The 18,846-nt window shown below is 47.6% G+C and overlaps 1 protein-coding gene across 2 annotated transcripts in view; it reads right to left on the reverse strand.

The window, feature by feature from the left end:
- The window catches only part of LOC8034169 (microtubule-associated protein Jupiter), an 85,378-nt gene extending 78,041 nt beyond the window's left edge, over positions 1-7,337 (reverse strand). Inside the window, exon 1 of one of the 2 annotated variants that reach the window (XM_029970437.4) lies at positions 7,011-7,337. In XM_029970437.4, the coding sequence (XP_029826297.1) occupies positions 7,011-7,069 (59 nt within the window). In that variant the 5' untranslated portion in view covers positions 7,070-7,337. The remainder of the gene's footprint in view (positions 1-7,010) is intronic. The other variant, XM_029970451.3, reaches the window with a different exon arrangement.
- Positions 7,338-18,846: the final 11,509 nt, after the last annotated feature.

Raw genomic sequence — 18,846 nt, forward strand, 5'->3', positions numbered from 1 at the left:
TCACGCTTCACGTATCTTACAAGTAGCGGGGGGAACAGTCGCCGAGTGGGCTAACGCGTCTCAGCTCGGAGCGAAAGCTTACGCTCCGGAACCTTTTGGGTTCGATCCCCACTCCCTTGCCCGTTTCGATCTGGATGAGTTTTGTACCAGCACGCGTTCGTGCAATCATTACTGCGTGGTGCACGTCAAGGACGCCAGGTTCGCGGTTGTACTGCAATGGCTAAATTTATCATCTATTCAGCTGAGAGACAGGTCATCCGTTGAGGCGTACCAACTTCGAGGCTGTCTAATCATCCAAGCAAGACAATTACTTTCATACAGGTACCGACAACCATTGTTGTGCCAACACGCGAGACACTTGCCACGAGCGAGTGCTACGTCGCCCTTTGCTTTCAAGGACAGCAGAGACGCGGGTCTCGTACATTGGCGCATTTGACGCTGTTTCCGAGTCAGACTTTACCTTTCGCCAGTGGCCAAACACTCCACTATAACGTGTTTAGTAGGATTATATTTTGTTGTGCCGTGTGTCTATGTTTAGACAGCAGGACGTTGGACAGTCTCAATGGTCGCCTTTGTCTCCATTGTAGACGAGAAATGTAGCCAGTGCAGTATAGACGCTGTACGCACGCGCTAAATTACAGTCGCCATTGCTGACCTTCTCTTGTCTTACCGAGATGCCGAGCAACTGAAACGGTAGTTGACGATCACCTACAAAGGCCGATGCTTTAGAAAAGGACACAGTTGAATCTAATGTGGCAGTAAACTGACCTGCTATGGTAATGATGAAGTGAAATAAACGAAATAAGAGGAAACAAAACTGAAGGTCAGTTATGGCGGCGTCCATGCACAGCTGCTGCAAAGCGTCTATACCAGCGCTAGCCTAGGGTCTTTAACGTGCATCACGCAGTGCGACAACACGCCGGTACGACGCTCACCAACCTCGAATCGGGGCAGGAGTGGGGGATAGTGCTGATTGAGCCTCAGCCTGTTGGCTGGGAGATCGGAACTATGAGTGGCGTCATGTCCAGCTTGTTTTCCCCCGAAGTTCTGCGTAATTGCCAACATAAGGCACGTGCACTGGTCTCTTTACTTCATCTTTCTCGATTGAGCACTTGGCAAAGATAGGGCACGACTCGTGCCCCATCTTTCATGAGCCAATCCACTCTGTGAAGGTGAATGACCAGCGAAGCTGTTTAGCAAACGACACAGGCACGCCCCGAGGAACCGGAGGAAACTAGACACGCGCGACGGGACCGCCACCCCGGGAGAGCGGAAGGAAAGGAAACTAGGCACGCAAGCGGTTTGGAACTACGACAAAGAGAGGGCGGCGCGAGCGTAGACATGGCCGACGCGGGTCGCACAGCGGCAGATCGTTGCGAAACCTTTATTATCTACCTGAGAGTCTACTGATCTTGAAAATGGTGCCTGTTGATAACTAGTCTACTGAATAGAACTATTGATAAATTACCCAAGCGTCAAGGAGAATGCAGGGAATAATGTTCCACGCGCCGCAAGTGCCGGCGTCTGCGCCAGTAACTGTTCGAAAGAAATAGCCTAAAACAAATGGCATCTTGCACGCGCGTTCGTCAACGCTTTATTTTGGCTATTTACTTCGAATCTTCTATACGAGGAAGGCGCGCGCGTGCGGCGGTGCGAGCGTAGAGTTTTTAGACACTGCACACGAGAAAAATCCACGGAATCCTAGCCATAAACAGCTTCGCTGTAAAAAAAAAAAAAAAATTACGAGCACAGCGTCTGCGTTTTGCTTCACTGATTGAACAGGAGCCACATCCGAACTCTGACGCAACATTCGGCGACTGGGGCCGAGAGCTGCGTCAAAACCACGTGGTCAAAACACAAACAAATCATCTCGCGGATGTCTGCGGTAAAGACAAGGGCTCAGGCGCGTGAGCCTAGCTAAGCAGATTGCTTTTATTTGTAGAAAAACTCGCACATATGGGAGGCACTTTTCAAAACTGCGAGGTCGTGCCCATGCCTTCGTCTGCACTATATATATATACGGTGCTATAGGAAGCCCGGGGGATGTCGTTTTTATCTGTCGTAACCTGTGCTAGCATTTTTGGACGACGCAAAAACATTTCCTGCGATTTTAGATAAAGCTTCAGACAATTGACAACCATGGTTTTAAGCATCAGTGTATAATTGAAGTGTCGTTATGCCATAGCGTAGCTTATTTAGTGGCTCTAGTTGTCCCCATTAATGTAGTTTTCAATCTCGCTCTACTTGCTCAGAGCTGCTGTGCGCTAAAACACACAGCTACCGATTGCATTCCATCTTTTTTTTTTTTTCCCGTAAAGAGGATTATGTCATTTAAACGCTTTACAAATAGCTGGATCTCGAATTTGAGTTCCTATACCCAATGCGGTACCTTGTTTCGACTCGTTTAAGCACGCACTGACTCGCGAGTTAAATACGACCTTGGAAAAGTGGCGGCGTATACTCACAGCTTCTGCCGCGAGGTTCAACAAGTGGCCGAGAATGTGGCCGACAGCGGCATATAAATTCCGGTGATAAAGAACACCCTCGAATCCGCCGGAACGCACGGAAGCATTTCCCGGCACCGATAAAGAAGAAGTTCCATTTACAGCCCATAAAGATGGCGTTCCGCAACCACAAAATAAAGATACAATTAATTTACGACGACTGCCTACTATGTTTGTCTTCACGTGTTCGTGTTGCATAAAATCGCGGTCACACCACTGCTTATGCTGTACATCATACAAAAGATAGACTCTGTAGACATTGTCTGAAAGACAAGTTCGAAGCACGCATACGCATGAAGCAGTGTTATAAGCGTTACCGAAAAAAAAAAAAAAGTAACGATATACGTTACTTGCAAATAAGAGGAATGCGTTACAGACCTACATTACCTCAAAATAAATGAAATGCGTTACAGTTACCAACAAAAAGTGACGCACTTGTAAAAAAAAAAAAATGTATAAGATGATTTGTTGGCACACACTGTCATGGTGTACAACACAATGACAGCTGTTTAATTCAGAATTGGTTGTTTTTGAGTATTTCGTTTTGTACGGACAAAATGACACATGCCCTAATCATGTCCGACTCCGATCATGTTCCACGGTATACTGAGAGTACTACACTGCATTTTGTGACTCCCGAAAGTACACTGCTTTTGCTCTTGTACTTACGAAAGTTCGTTACATAAGCAATATATCCGATGGTATACGCACGCTTATACATGTGAGTGTATTCTGTGTAAGCAGTTTCCATTCAGGTAAACAGGCTTCCGCCGTTACAACTTCGAGGATAAATATATTCGGCTCGTTGTCTTTCTGAAAGCTCAACGCTGAGTTGAGAGCGTTGCTCGGTATACTTTGTTTCACCTTAGAATTGAACCGCAGAGAACTGAGCCATCGGGAGCCGCGCATTTTATTGCCGCGTAAATGTCTCGTGGCCTTCGCGCTCGCGTAACACGCCTACCTTGGCCGAGATGGTTCGTAACGCCCGCTGCGGTCCATCTCAAGTCTAAACGAAGCAGCAGAGATAAAGAAGTCGTCAACACGGTGACCGTTTGCCGCACTTCCTAGTTCGAAGCCAGTACTTGGGAACGATGGCCATTCGGAGGGCATTATATCTTTTCGCTACTACTGTAGACCATCATCAGGTTTTGAACTGTGGGAACAAGTTGGTCCCGTACGTATACGGCGATTTCGAATGGCCCGTCGGAGACCCAACGGTTTATTACCGTTCGCTCCTCGCCTTAGCGAGCGCGCGCATGATAAATCTCTTTTTTTTTGCTTCCAAGGCGCGTTTATGCGCTGCTCTGTTTGCTTGCGCCGCGTTTTCACGGCGGTGTGTACGCGCGTTGTGTAGAGTTCAAAACGATCTACAACAGGCTCGACGCCATCTTTGTTTCTTCTTTTGTGGCGCGTGTTTCGTGTAGCGGTAATTAGCGTTTCTTGCAGAGCTAACTCGGCGACGTATTCAGGACTTCGTGCTCGAGGAACGAGAACGCTTTGAAGTAGATCCCGTTTCAGCTTAAGATGGACCGCAGAGAAGGCTATGAGCCAAGCCAATCCAGTGCCATGTGAGTGTCACGTGACATTCGAGAGGAGCGCAGCTCTGCGCACGCGTGCACCCTCTAACCTGACCCTAGTTTGTTTCTTCCTGTCACCATTCTCGAAGGACACCGTTCCGCACGACCAGCATTATACCTACACCTTTCTCTGCGCACGTTCTGTCTTTTCTGACGATTTTTTCAAAGTTAAATCGGGGATTTAACTAATTAAATTTTTTGAGCGCGAGCTGTGATCGGCGTTCAATGTATTACGCGAGTGCACAGGTACCCAAGCTTTGGCTTTATTTCCAGAAAAAGTTGTACCCACGTATAGTATGGGATACAAAAAAACATTCAAAATCGACATGACAGCACTATACCCATGTCTTTTAACGGGTGAAAGAACGTTGAGCTGCCCTTCAATGGCAATTCGGGACCCCCATCCACCCCTTTCCCCCTGCCGGCGTTCGCTACTCGAAGCGAATTGTCTATATTACCGATTGCCTACATTACCACTGGCTATAAAATACTGGAACCCACCGTCTGACCAGATTGTTTCTATAAACGACACGAATGTATTTGCCGCAGCCGATACCTTCGTCCTGTCTTACGCCACTATGAATTCCTATGATTCAGTATTGTGTCCATATGTTGTGTTAGGTGTAGATATGTATGCATACGCCCACTCTTTTGTACAGTACCCATTTTGGCCCTCAATATAATAATAACGATAATGATTACGTTCACAGTGCCGGACTGGCTGGAACGGCTTGAGCGTTCGCTGCATGTGGACCGTCGTCAAGTGGAAAGAAGCGTAAAGAAAGGAAGAATCGTGCGCGCGGAGCAAATGCACGCAAGTTGCGTCATGCAGATTGCACAGGGACGAGAGGTTTAGAAATTACGAGAGTGGAATCATCATCATCATCCTTGTTGTGGTGGAAGGCTCTCTTTGAACCGACGATGGCTGGGTTTGGCTTTCTCACCGGGCCGAGCCTCGGCTCGTATAATGAAGCGGCCGGGATGCTTCATGATTGCCGTATTTCGTCGCGTGTAATAGGCGGCCTTTTTTTTCTCTCTTCCCCCAGGAACGCCGCCATTATGCGGTGACCCTCGCTGTTAAGTGCAAGCGGCCCTGAATGAGCGATTCGGGGTGTTGAGCTTTGGGAAACGGATGGTGGTTATCCGCTCCGCGTCGCGGCGGATATCGGTATACAGTTGCGGACAGAAGGGTCTGGAACGCGTCAACACGCTTTGCCGGTGTTGGTACTGCTCCGAGGCACGGCCATTGGTGTGTCTAAAGCCGGGAGCACAGTGCCCATACGCCATACAAAAAGACATTCTGAAAACACGGCTCACCGCAATGTCCGTGGTTCGAATGCTGCGTGCCCAGGTTTCCTCCTCGAATTCGTTGCCACGCGGCATTCGAAGCACGGATCTCAAAGTGACCCATGGTCGAATCCGTACGCAAACTGTCTTTTGTATGATGTACAAGCAGCGAGACGGCGGCTTAACGAACACAGCTCATACTGGTTGTCACCAGTGAGTGAAGATAGCTGACGAAACTTAGTAACGGCTCCAGCTTCGTGGGTTTTGGTTAGCGTTGCGGTTGTTAAGTTTTGGCTCAACCTCATCTCGGGTTTAAGCTGTCGCTATCCTTCTCACTAGACCCATCTAAGGACTCTAGTCTTGACTGCTCATGTACACGAATCTCATAAATGTTCCCCCCGTTAAACTGAGACGAGTAAAAACGTCTTGTTTTCGAGCAATTTTCTTCGACGCCAATGGATCGATCGGAGGTCCACAATTTAATGGCTGTTTCTAATCATTGACGCAATAAGAACGGCTGGAAGGAGAATCAGCCTGCCCGCCTCGAGAGTGGGCTTCCTGCCTTCAACAGTGCTTCGGCGCCTCTTGAAGCTCGAGTGTTCACGCACAGCCAAAACATGAAATCGAGGCAAAGTGGCTTTTATAGTCCAAGTTATCCACTGTTCGTGTCGCTGCCTTTAAACCGGTGAAGCGTAATTGTCCATCAATTTGTCATGCACTCCCCTTCGCGTGAAACGGACACACGCGTATTAAATGTGTCTGATGCCTGTAAATCCAATATTGCTCATATCTTGCGTTACTGATAAATTCCAAAACCAAACAAGTTGCAGCTCTCTATGTTACTGCGGCTTCAAAGCTACCAAACCTCCCCTCCCCCCCCCCCCCTCTTCTCCCCTCAGTCTACAAATCACTCACAAATATTCTCCAAACAACGTCCACACATATATATATATATATATATAAAGTACGATAAGAGCCCGATATCATATAATATTATGCACGCACTCGGGCGATGACCCTGACTTAGGCGTATTTCACGAAAGCTGCGAACTAACGGCGGAAGTTCGACCTTGTTCAGATCCTCGTTGAAGACATATATTTTTTTACCAACCTGTCCTGATCGGTAGCGAGCTCCCAAGGTTAGGTGTGCCAATGCCGCCAGTCACAGTTCAAGCGCGAAAACGGCAACCAGCCGACCACGCGAACTTGGATTGCTTCCCTTCGTTGCTTAGAGCAACCACAAGGAGAGATAACTTTTCTTGGTTGTCGTGAGCTCGCAATCTCGTTAGTTTGCGCTGTCTCTACTCTGAAGTTAGAAAAATATATATATATATGTATATATGTAAATAGAGACGAGTAGAACATGTGCATGTCTGTTTGGCCGACTTTGACAGCTTACAACTCAACCAGGCCCGATCTCTGGCCACGAAAACCAAACCACCTCTGAAACCGAACTAGTATATGGTAATATTAATAAAAAAAACAAAGCAAACAACGGCATCTCAGAGATATCGAACGGGACCTCGAACTGTCAGCCCCGCAACACGGAAGAGTTCACGTCTCTCGCTTGAGTGACGGCCGCGACAGACGCGAGAAGCGAAAACGACCACAAACGAAAAAAAGAAACAAAACTCGAGCTTACCGCTTGCCCCTGCCGATCTTATCCAATTCAACGTGACGGAAATCGTACACTGGTGCCATGCTGGTTTCTTCGGTCGTCCTGAAGGTTTGCACGAGGTTTGCAACGGCGTCGAGTCCTGTGCTTGCGCTCAGCGAGACGAGGATACAAATCAAAACAACCAACCAGTTCCGCTCTTGAGGTTTCTGAACGAAAACCGCAGAAGACCTGCGGCCGAAGAACTCTGTGGCTAAGGTTCGTCGATGATCTCTCCTTGAGGGACTCTGCTTTGCCCGAACCACAAGCGTGCCCGAGCGTAGCGCCGAATAACGTGCCGGGTCGTCCGCGCGGCTTCTGCCTTTTTATAAAGGGTGAGGGTGAAAACGAAAGAGGGAGAAGAGGGCGGTTCCTCCTCGCCCATTTTCTCGCCCTGTCTCTACTCTTTTTCTCTGTTTCCTTCTCCCCTTCACTGCCTTCCTTTTGACGGGGTTCCCCCTCTCCCGGAAGGTACAACGCCGGCTGGCCAAGTTTGTTTTGTGTGTGTTCCCCCGGGCGAGGTGCGCGTTTATTGTTGTTGTGGTGCTGTGATGGGAAGGAACGTGCCGCGCGTTCGATTAATTGATTAATTGATTGGTTCGCGATGTATGGTTCTAATAATAGCGGGTGCCCCATGCGCTGCCTGCGTTTCGTTTTTTCTTTTTTTTTTTGTAGTTATGATGAATATTATTTTGGATAAGGGTACGAATAATTGCTTCTTGCGAACTTCTGTCGTCTACGGGAGATATCTTTGTCGAATTTTCTTGCGCGTTTCGTTGCCTTTGGAGACAGCAGGTCGCGAGGTACTAACATAGATTGTTATTGTATGCGGGGTGCGTTGTAACTTGTGAGTTTCATCGCTTGACGGGGTCAGAGGCTTGTGTAGCTCATCATATGCTGCGTGAAACGTGAGAGCAAATATCTACTTTTCTTCTTTTTTTTTCTAAAATAAATAACGCCTTAAACTTTTAGAAATAATATATATATATATATATATATATATATATACAATATCCTACACGCCATTATGTGGAAACGTCAGCCTTCTTTACTAATGGGTTAGCAGAACTTAAGCGAAAATCATGCTTTCCTCACATAGAGTACCTACAAAGATAAGGGTGTTTTTGGAAACGCCGGCCAAATTGCTCTTGCGGAAACTACACATATCACAGCGAAAAGAAAAGGTTGATGCCGTCGTGGCCTGCTGGGAAGGGCCCATTAAGGAAACGTATTAGCGTTCAGTATAATTGGTTAATGAACTTTTTTTTACTAATTCATATTTTATTGATTATGTTTAAAGATGTGGTTTTAACTATAAACATCACGCGAATCATCCAATATTGCTAAATCCACTCATATTACAATGACATACAGTAAGATACCCGCAGAATTTTAGGGCGTTTGCGAAAAACTGCTCAATTTGAACGCGTTTCTAGGTTTCGGTTTCTCATCAGAGCCCAGCTGTGCGCCAGCAATCGCGCCCCTCCGTGGCCAAAACGCGCAGCCGCCACACATCGCACGTGAAGATGCGTCTTTACTCTGGCACCGATGTCAAAAAGGCAAACCTAATGTGGTAGTCCGAAAACACCTTGTAATAGTTAAAAAAAAAAGTTTGAGACTATAGTCGGCGACAGGTCAAGAACGGTATGGAAGCTCCTCCCACCTCTTTCCACTTTAGTAGAGCGAACGCGGGAGAGGAGGCGAGATCACAACACCGTCTCAAATTATTTGAGACGATGCTGTGTTGTCCCAATTTTAGACCAGTCTCAAGATATTTTTTTTTCTTTTTCGCAATGATTGTTTACCCAGTTTGTTTGTGCAGTAACCCTCATTTCGGCTTTTTTATCTAGCTCCTTCTACGTGCTATACGTGGCGGCGAACGTACGTTGCGCGTTTTGGCCACGGGGGGCGGGATTGCTGGCGCGGAGATGCGCTCCGATAGGAAACCGGAACCTAAAATACGCGTCCAAATTGAGCATTTTCTTTTTTTTCGGAGCGCCGTAAAATGTTGCTTTTGTCTTATATTATTGTAACTTTGGTGGATTCGGGAGTTTTCGATGATTCGCATCATGTTTCTAATTGAAGCCGTACCTTTGAAATGAATAATTCAATGATTAAGTGCTAAAAAGTAATTCATTACACTGTTATACTAAACGCTAATATTTTTCTTAATGGGCCATTTGGCACGAACCACTAGGGAATCAACCTTTTTTTTTTTTTTTTCCCCTGCGCAATGCGTAGTTTTTGAAGGAACCATTTGGCCCGCGTTCCCATAAAAACGCCCTGCATAAACGCAATATGTCGGCAGTGATTTTGCTACATCAGCCGATGGGAATGCCAAAGAGCGAATCACGAAGCATACAAGAACCGGTGAACATACTAAGTCACGTCCTGCGTCCTCTAAGTTGTCATTGACCAGAGATATATATAGGATATGTTTAATAATAGGAGTGCCCCCAAACAACAAAATACCAAATAAATAAATAAGAAGAAAACAGGAGACCACATCAGATTGTGCAAATTCTCTTCGAGCTAATGCTTGTCGCCAACCACGTTGTAGCCTGGATTAACGACAGTAATCATAACCTTTATTTCGATTCACGGGTTAGAGATCCGAACTGTGTAACAGATATACGACGTAGGACCGCATGGACCACTTGCCAGTCACATTCTGATCTCTAAATAAACCTAATACCCACGGGTACGCGGTTCGTATATGACGCAAAAAGGGCGTTTCGTGCAGATTTCATTTTCGTATAACAATATCGGTAACGGAAGCTCTCGTCGGCTGGATCGATATCCGACGTCGGAAACCGATTCGCAATACTCGGCATCGACTATTACGTGTTACGTTGTCAAGGCTAGTGCGGCTTCCGCGAGTGGTGTCAACGCTGTTTGCGCGAGCGCCGGCGACGCGCGAAGGGAGGCCAGGTGTCAAAATGCTCTCGGAAAACAGCGCGAGGCTGCAGCCGTGTGGAAGCTAGCGCTGTTCTAACATTTCTGGGGGACGGAAATCCGTTTCCTGTGATTTCGGGTGAAGCTTCCGATAACTGGCAACAATGATTTTAGACATCACAAAATGGCCAAGGGCTCAGTGTGCTCTGAAAGTTTATTTAGTAGCTCACGCTGCGCCGGGCCTAGACAGCGCGTAGCACAAAATTATTGACGTCGAGTACGGTCAGTACTGCCTAGAAGACAAGGCCGGCCGGATGGCATCATTGTTTGTGTTCGGGGGGAGGGGGTGGATGAACGCGAGGTGCTATTGGTATGGTCCCCTAATATAAATATGAGTCTCATTCATTTCTAAACCTGTATAACCAAAGCCCGGACATTCATCAGCTTCACAGACGCATTGCGAACGCTGACCTTTTTCTTGTTTTTTTTCGCTGAAATCTCTCTAGTCTTCGGTACGTATAAAAAAGTTCCGGCATCCCCTTTTGTTCTTTTTTCTTTTCTCATATATATAATCTAGCACATGTTTTTCGTGTTAACAACGTTGTACTGGCGCACTTTGCGGCACGAGCTTTGATCGGCGGCTTGAACAGTGTGCAATCAAAATCAATCTCAATTTGACGCGTATACTTGGAGATCGCTGTGTTACGCAAGCTGAGTGTATATTCCGGACCTGGCACGAGGCCGATGATAAAAGTCAAGGGACGCCCCTCCCCCCCCCCCCCCCCCCCCCACACACACACACACACACACTAAACGTCTTCAGTAGCGATAGAGTGCCTTCATGCACACGCGCGCTTTTGCTTGAGTGGTGACATCTCAGCCATTTTTCCGCCCAATCTTTTTCTTTATGCATTTCGAAGTGCGCGCATACCAGTGTCACTCAGCTCGAGCGCGTAGCTTTGGCGTACTAATGCATAGGCGCCATTTTACCGCCCAAGTCACGCACCGAGTGCGCGAGAGCGTCACGCGCTGGCAGATTCAGGACAACACTGGATGTCTTCACCCTGAGACAGACAAACATGTAGGCACCCTAAGTAGTGAATCCACGTAGCGCCACCTTGCTCGCGTCATCGTCGTCGCGTCTCGCAAGGAGCGCGACGCTATGGCACGCGACGACGCCAAGACGGACGCCCCCTTGCGGTGTCTCTCGTTCGTTTTCACCATGCCTGCCGCTTGGGGCAGGTCGGAGATCAACTATCGATGACGTCATCTTCAGGCCTTGTCTTCTAGGCGGTATTGCCTCGGCGCATCACGTTTGGTGGGGATTCCGAAAGTCGGCCTTTCGCTCTGAGGTGTGTATAGTTAGGTATTTAGGCTTTGTTTTTGTACTTCCTTTTTTGTACTCTTCTTCGCTTCGTCGCTTCAGTTTTTTTTTTTTGCAACTTACACTGATGGATGAGAGCTCTACACGCGTTCAGCTTGCTTCAAAACTGCTCACGTTTTTTTTTTTTTTACGATTTTTTTTTGGCAAAGTACGCGGAGCTAGCGATAGACGGGAATTTTAAAAATACTAAAGGCGCTGTCGCACAGTTTTTTTTTTATAAATTATTATTATGTATGAGCACTATGCCATGAAATAAAGTCACGATTTCATTTTTCGTCCTGTTTTTGCTCTTGCAATGCTTGTATACAATTCGTGAAAATTTGTGCATTACTTACGCTCTAAAAAAAAAAGTGTGTTTATTTTTTTAGCAGAACACAAAGCCACCTAGCCAATCGCGGCGAACAAAGGAAGCATACCGCAGCCAACGCCGAAGCTCAGAATACAATAATAGACCCGAATAACCCAATGTGCGCGCGGGAAAATCTAGCGAGTGAAACCTCGGCCCATCACAATGACGGACGTGAGATTTCACTTGCGCAGTGCCCCTTCGCACATCGCATTCTTTTTTTTTTTTTCAGATCTAATCGGTATCTGAGAGCTTCGTCATTGGCTGAAACCGATCCGTTGTGTCCAGTGATTGGCTGCCTCCGTGTTCTGCAGGAAAGTGCTCATACATTGTATGTACAAAAGAGACGCTGTTCGCTGCCAACACGATGAAAGAACGATCCTTTTGTCATATCGCCATATCCACTATTTCGTTATTACCGACTTCGGTTATAACGAAGTGCAAAGGGAATAGGAAATCGTGATCGCTTCGCTGTAGCGCTATTTCGTTATAACCGACTTCGTTATAACCAGTCTCGATAGTATTAGCAGCGTCCATTAGATTGTGTACGAGATGTCCCAGCGTGAATCGCCCTCCGCTGCCTCCACGCGCGTCTCATCTTCTGGGGGAGAGGGACGAGTTGGGAGAGGAGGAGAAAGATCGTGGGTGATTAATTTTCCGTAGCTTCGCGGAAGCACCCGTTGTGTAGCCCGTACCTTTCGGGAGCGAGCGAAATTAAGCATAACGCGGGGGGAGGGCCCTCTCTCCCCGCTTGAGTTATCGTGTAGCCCACCGACCCACCGCCGAGGCGGTTCTGTTTTGGGCCTCGCGGAGTTTGCTGTCGTCCGCTTGATGAGCCGGTGGTGGTGCCGCGGGTGTCGGAAGACCTACCCGACTCTACACTCCCGAAGTTTACCCCGAAGCTGACTGTGCGGTGGATGCTACGCACTCGTGGGTCCAATCATACGTCTGTGTTTCGTCACGTGATCACACTCCCGGCTATACCTACGCGCACGGAACGGGGTCAGGTGACGATAGAGAGTGGGTTGATTGGACCGGCGAGTGACTAGTTTTCAGCGCACTCTTCGAGTACGTATAGGTTCCAGGACATTGTCAGCTTAGGGGTGAAACGGAGTTGCATAGCGGCTGCGCCAGAAAGCGCCCTGCATCATTCGTCTCTCGAAGAACGTCGCGAAGAAGAATGAGAAGAGGATGCCCGGAGGGAAGATGGGAGGCCGCCGCAGCGATCGCGAAGGATGCCGCGTCAAGGCGAAAACCGTGGCTGGGAGTTGTCTCGACCATCAGTTAGACGCACTTCTGCACTGCAAACAGTCAGGCAGCGGTGCGGGCTCTCTGACGGGTTCAGTGACCCTACCCATCCACCCACCGCCCCGAAATAAGTGTTTAAGCGTTTGGGTTGCCGCGATGTTACCGGTCCCCGGAAGACGGCACGCGTGAGAAACGCTCTGGTTTTCTTTCTTATTTTTTTTTCTTCTTCCAGCTCTTTTTCTTCTCTCTTTTTTTTAGATATTTCTTTATTTGATTGGCTGGACCTAGAAGGGGGCGTGTAATACATCTGGGAAAACACATGTTTTTGCGGTTTAGACTATGTTCGAGCGCAGTGTTTCTGACACTGTATTTCTCTTATGCCTCTGTGAGAAGCCTATTGCTCACTGCGGTGGAGGTGTTTGGCGAGCTTAGAACGTTTCGCTTCGAAGCTCGCCAGGATTAGCCAGCGTGTGTCTATAGTAGAATAAATCTTGCCCCGAATTTCAATCAATAGATACGGCATCCGTTTATTCATTCCCTTAATCTATTTTTATTTCTTTTACCACGACTATATCAACCACTAATATGGGATTTACTTTCGGACCACGTCTATAAAAAGAAATACAGGCCACAGTAGCGACTGTACCCAAAGCCCTTTAGATGAAAAAAATCTTGACAACATTATTTCTCTAGAGCGGTCGCAAAGTACGTGAACATACACATTTGGATGCCGTTAACAAAGCACGCATATGTAAGCTAACATATGCGTACTAGGTATATGCATCGTAGAAGAAGTTACTTGATATACTTATGTAAGGAGTAACTAAATTTCGACCCATATGAAGGCACGTTTTTCTTGGGTTTTGAGTTAAAGGTATTGAAGTTTCGAATTACTTTAGCTGCCGACAACTTAGTAAAGCCAGGAAACCATGAATCACCAAGGAGTTGATTAGGAAAATGCAACGTGTATAGGGCATTGTTTTCAAAAAACGCGTCACTCTAATTGTTTGAAAGAATAATAAAAAAAAATATATATATATAGGAATCAACTTACAAAAACGCTACATAAAACCAGCGAAAAACATTGCAGTGAATTATTTTCGTTGTCGTCTTTGAGGTCTGATATAATGTGGAAGAAGTTAAACTCAGTCCCCAACCGCACAGAAACATCAACCTTTGTTAACAGCATTATCAGTGATGTAATCAATTGGGCGGTATCCCTCTGGCGAATGCATCTAATGACTATTTTGCAAAGGTCGCCAATCGTGCGTCTAATTTACTCACACTTTTCACATAAATGGACAAGGAAACACTAACTCAATATTTTTATGCCTTGTTACTGAAAATTAAGTTGTATCCGTCTTCCTGGGATTAAAACCAGCAATAGTTGCGATCCGAATAACATTCAAATTACACCCGTCAAATACGTCCTACACTTGCTCCTCTCGCATCTGGCTCATATGTTTAATTGATGCATTCTTAGTGTATCATTTCCTAAAAATTTGCAAACTAAAAAAGTATCGGCAACTCAAAAAAAAAAAGGAGATAAAAATAATATGACCAACTACAGGCCGGTGTCAATTTTACCGGTATTCTCAAAAGGGTTGGAAAACTAATATACGCTCGATTGACGGAACTGTGTGAAAAACATAATGTGCTTAACGGTGCACAGTCTGGATTTAGAAAAAAAATCGCTCCAACGAACTAACGTTACTTGAGGCAAAATAATTTTTTTTGAACTTTTGAACATACACAAATGGTATTGTTTTCTTTCTTTATAGATTTCACAAAATCATTTGATTATCTACCAGTTGTTCTCGGCCACTGATGTTTTGCGGACCCCTTGTGGATCGGCGGAGATGATGGAGGATCCCTCTCATGGTAAGGGGAAGTGAAAAATATAGGTTAGTTGGTAATAATGATTTAATAAATGAATATAAATAAAGGCTAGTGTGAAGTACACTTCTCTCGTTAGCACAAACAAGAACAAACTCACAAGAAAATTGGAACGTTTCTTCTTAATCTAACGAAACGCATCTTTTATTGCCGGGCTGACTGATGAGGCAGAGCTTCGCGGACCCCTACAATGCCTTCGCGGACCCCAAAGGGCCCACGGACCCCCATTTTAGAACCACTGATCTAGACCGTAGTGAATCATAAAAAAACTTGATTTTTATGGAATACGTGGCCAAGCATTAGCGCTCATGCAATCATACTTATCTCACCGCAGGCAGTAAGTTGACACCAATTGTTTCTGCTTAACTATACAACCAAGAAGTGCAGGAGTACCCCAAGGCAGCATCTATAGGACCGCCTTTTTCAATCTATATGGTAATGACATAGTGAACATCGGCCTGACAGCAAAATTTATAATATACGCAGGCGACACAACAATGTTGTTTGCAGGAAGAGATTACCAGTGAGATCATTAATACTGCAAACGTCGCTCTAAGTAAGTTGTACGACTGGACAGAAAGTAACTACCTAAAATAAACGCAAACAAAACGAAATATATCTTGTTTTGCCCAAGAAATAGAAAGGGTAGTCTGCGTGCCGATCTTTTTATGGATGCCGCACCGATTGAAATGGTTAAAGATTTTAAAACTTTAGGTGTGATCTTCGATGAGCATGTGTCCTGGAACTCAAACATTAAAAGTATAGCTCTGAAATTAGCTGGTGTCATTGGATTAACATATAGAAACGTACTGCTTCGTGCTTCCGCTCTTCGCTAAGAAGGTTATATGCAGGTCGTTATTTTGCTCGTGCCTTAACTACTCGCATCTCGTCTGGGGCACGACCACAATGACCAAACCTAAACCAAATTCACCTACTTTAGAAAGGATGATGCGTATAATCCACAACGCCCTTAACGACTCGCATACGGAAGAATTGTTAAGAAGCTTAGAAACACTGACGGTTCAGAATATGTATGGCTATAGGCTCATTTGTATAATAGCTTTGAAACCATTTCTAAATTATCGCACTTGACGATAAACATCTTCGGGTACGAAACACGTAGGCGGGAATGCTGTCAGGTTACCACAAACAGAACTACACGCGGAGGTCAAATGTTGACAACCTTGGCAAAATTGTTTAATCATCTGTCAAGTCATGAGCATAACACATCATGAAAAAAAGTACAAAACTTTTTAGAACCATGAAAAATACAGAAAACAAAAGTGTGCTCGGCGCTTGCCGCACTCAATTTGTATTATGTACTTTAGTTTACCTCATAGTACATACCGTGTGGGATTCGCCCTTTGGGAGGGTTACCACTTAGAAACACAAAGGTTCCATGGGTCCGGATAAAGACGTGTTTATTGACTGCAATGTCAGCACGCTTCGCTCTTAGACAATGAAAAGTCTGGGCGCTGGCTCAATTGCCAGTATCACCCGGTCGGTTTCCCGCGCTGCCGCATTAGACAGATTCACGGGAAGTCGGAGGCCCACAAAGAAAAACCGAGCTCCGTAGAGCCAGGGCCTCCGCCGACGAGAGCCCCTGGCCCACCTTCGGGGCCAGCTTATGTAGCCTCGGAGAATGGACGCGCCCGGGGAGGCCACTAGCAGTCGCGTCCATCATAGCTCTCAAGGGTGTGCCGAAGGCGCGTTCACCCAAATGGGCAAGGGAGAGCCGGCCCCTTCGGGGAATTCGGCCTCGTGGTTCCTTGTATCCGGGAGGCCGACGCCATTGGTGACGACGACTCCCACGGCCTGCTTGAAGCTAGGCCTGGATAGGGATAGAGGGAACCCAATGGTTCCCACACTCCCCCCTTCTCAAGGCTAAGGCAGGCCTAAAAATAAAATGGCCTACCGGCTCTCAAAAGCAACATAAAAAAAACGAAACGCTAGAGCGAAGGAGCATGCCGCGAAGAAAAACAAAGAAATAAAAAAACGATCAGCGCGGTACATGCTGAAAACTCTAGCTCGCTGCTTGACAGTGGACCCCGGGTGCAGCCGAACTCTGCAGCCCACGCTTCTTGGCAGGCTTACCGGGAGCAGCGTTGAAAATGTCCGTGCAGTGGCAAGGCTTGGGCAGGAAGGACGGCCCGGACACTCCACGGCGAAATGTTCGGAGGATCACGGAAAGTACGGTGGCTGGTCGTCTCTCCCTGGGGACACACCATGTGGCATGGGCACTGTCACCGGGTCCGTGACGCGGATGCGAGCTGCTTGTCGGCACGGCCACAGCTTGGGTCCGAGACTGGATGCCACGTGTTGCTGGTCTGGGGACGAGTCCAGGCAGCGGGAGGGTGGCTGCCGCCATCTTGGCCAGCAGCCGAGGAGCCGGATCTGGACAGGCATGCCGGCGACGCTGTGGCAACGGCGACGATGACGCTCCCTGGCGTCGATGACACCCCGACATCGAACCAGGGCCCAGGAACCGCCGGGAACTGGAATGCAGCCTGCGCTCTGCCCCCTCTCCCGTTTCGTTCCCCAAGAAGGAAGCTTCGGAAATTCCGAGCAAGGTGGAGCCGTCCAACTGAGGACACTCGACCAATCTCTGAGTGCACCAGGCCCCAGAGATAAAAAAGAGGCAGAGACAAAGGTGTCGCTTCTGCCGTGAGTCACGTGCATCGCACTGGCTCGGCTTGCGAAGTTATTGTGAAAATAGTTCCACGACTCCGCTTAATGTGAACACGGATGTCCACATACCAAGCTGACTCGCGTCACCCCGGACAATGGATTTGTTGGTGACTATTCGAAGAGGCAAAGTTCTTTGTAGCTGCTTTTGCTAACGATGCCTAATCGCTTCAATTTGCGGGCGCAATGAAATGTCAAATGCGCCACCCTGTCCTTTCTTCTGGTATTGAAACGATGCAGGGCTGCAATCGGGCAGGCTCGCCAACATTGTTATTTTCCAAACATGTTAGCTTTTACCTTAGGCTAAAATACAAATTCCTGTGGCCAGGTATAGCACAGCGACCTAACTTCGAAAAGTCTTGGAGCCGCGTGTTGCCCTGGCCAACGCGAACTAGGAGAGCACCGATTGCAACTCCCAGCCGCACAGGACAGCCACCTTGAACTGCAATGTTCGTAGAGGCCAAGCGCCGTAGCACGAGTTTATCCGCATCAGCAAGAACAGAAACCGATCCCAAATAAAAAAGAAACCCCGTGCCAATAGCAATACAAGACTATTTACGGCACCGATCGGCAACAACACGAGTTGCTCGACCCGGCGAGTACGCTGCCCGGCTGCCAAAGCCCGTCTGCAACAATACGAGTTGCTTAGCGACGTTAGTGGCGAGCGTACCGCCCGGCGGACGCACCACCCGACTCCGCAGAGTCCGCGAAAGTATTTACAACTATTCACATATTTACACCCCGGATCGTTCTGCTGAGCATCAAAAACTCATCCGTGCTACCGTCGCCTCCCAACGAACACCTCGAGTTCCGCGGCTCACGATCTGGTCCAGTGACCGCATGGCGGTTACCTTAATCGGACACGCAATCATCTCGGGACGCAGTTCAACCTGTTGCACTGCCCGGTAGCACGATTGAACTGCTCCCGGACCCCGCAACGTTTCCACAATTAACGTCGCTTTTACGGGGTTGCAACTCGATAGGTGGCCCTCAAAGGTTCCTAACGTTTTTGTTGCGTGCGACGCTCACTGACTTTTGGCCGGAGTCGATCGCGGGTAAACGGAACATACTCAATTCTAGTAGCCGAAAACCATGCTCACGCCAGTCCTCTGTCCCTTGATAGCGGGAAGGAAAGACGGAGTAAAAAGGAAATCATTTTGACTCACTCAGTTTTCCCGGGGCCTTTGTTCCGGGGTCGCTTGGTCAACCTGATGGCTACTGGTCCGTCGACGCGGCGACGAAGGGCACCATCGGCGGTCTCCGCAACCTCGCTAGACTGGGACCGGTGTTGCAGGCACAGCGCATTTTCTCGCTCCGAGATACGCTTTTAGTTTGTGCGCTCTGGGTGGGCCCCGCGAGCCGTCTCGAAG

Source organism: Ixodes scapularis, unplaced genomic scaffold (genome assembly GCF_016920785.2).
Source record: "Ixodes scapularis isolate PalLabHiFi unplaced genomic scaffold, ASM1692078v2 PGA_scaffold13__105_contigs__length_92229423, whole genome shotgun sequence".
NCBI lineage: Eukaryota > Metazoa > Arthropoda > Arachnida > Ixodida > Ixodidae > Ixodes > Ixodes scapularis.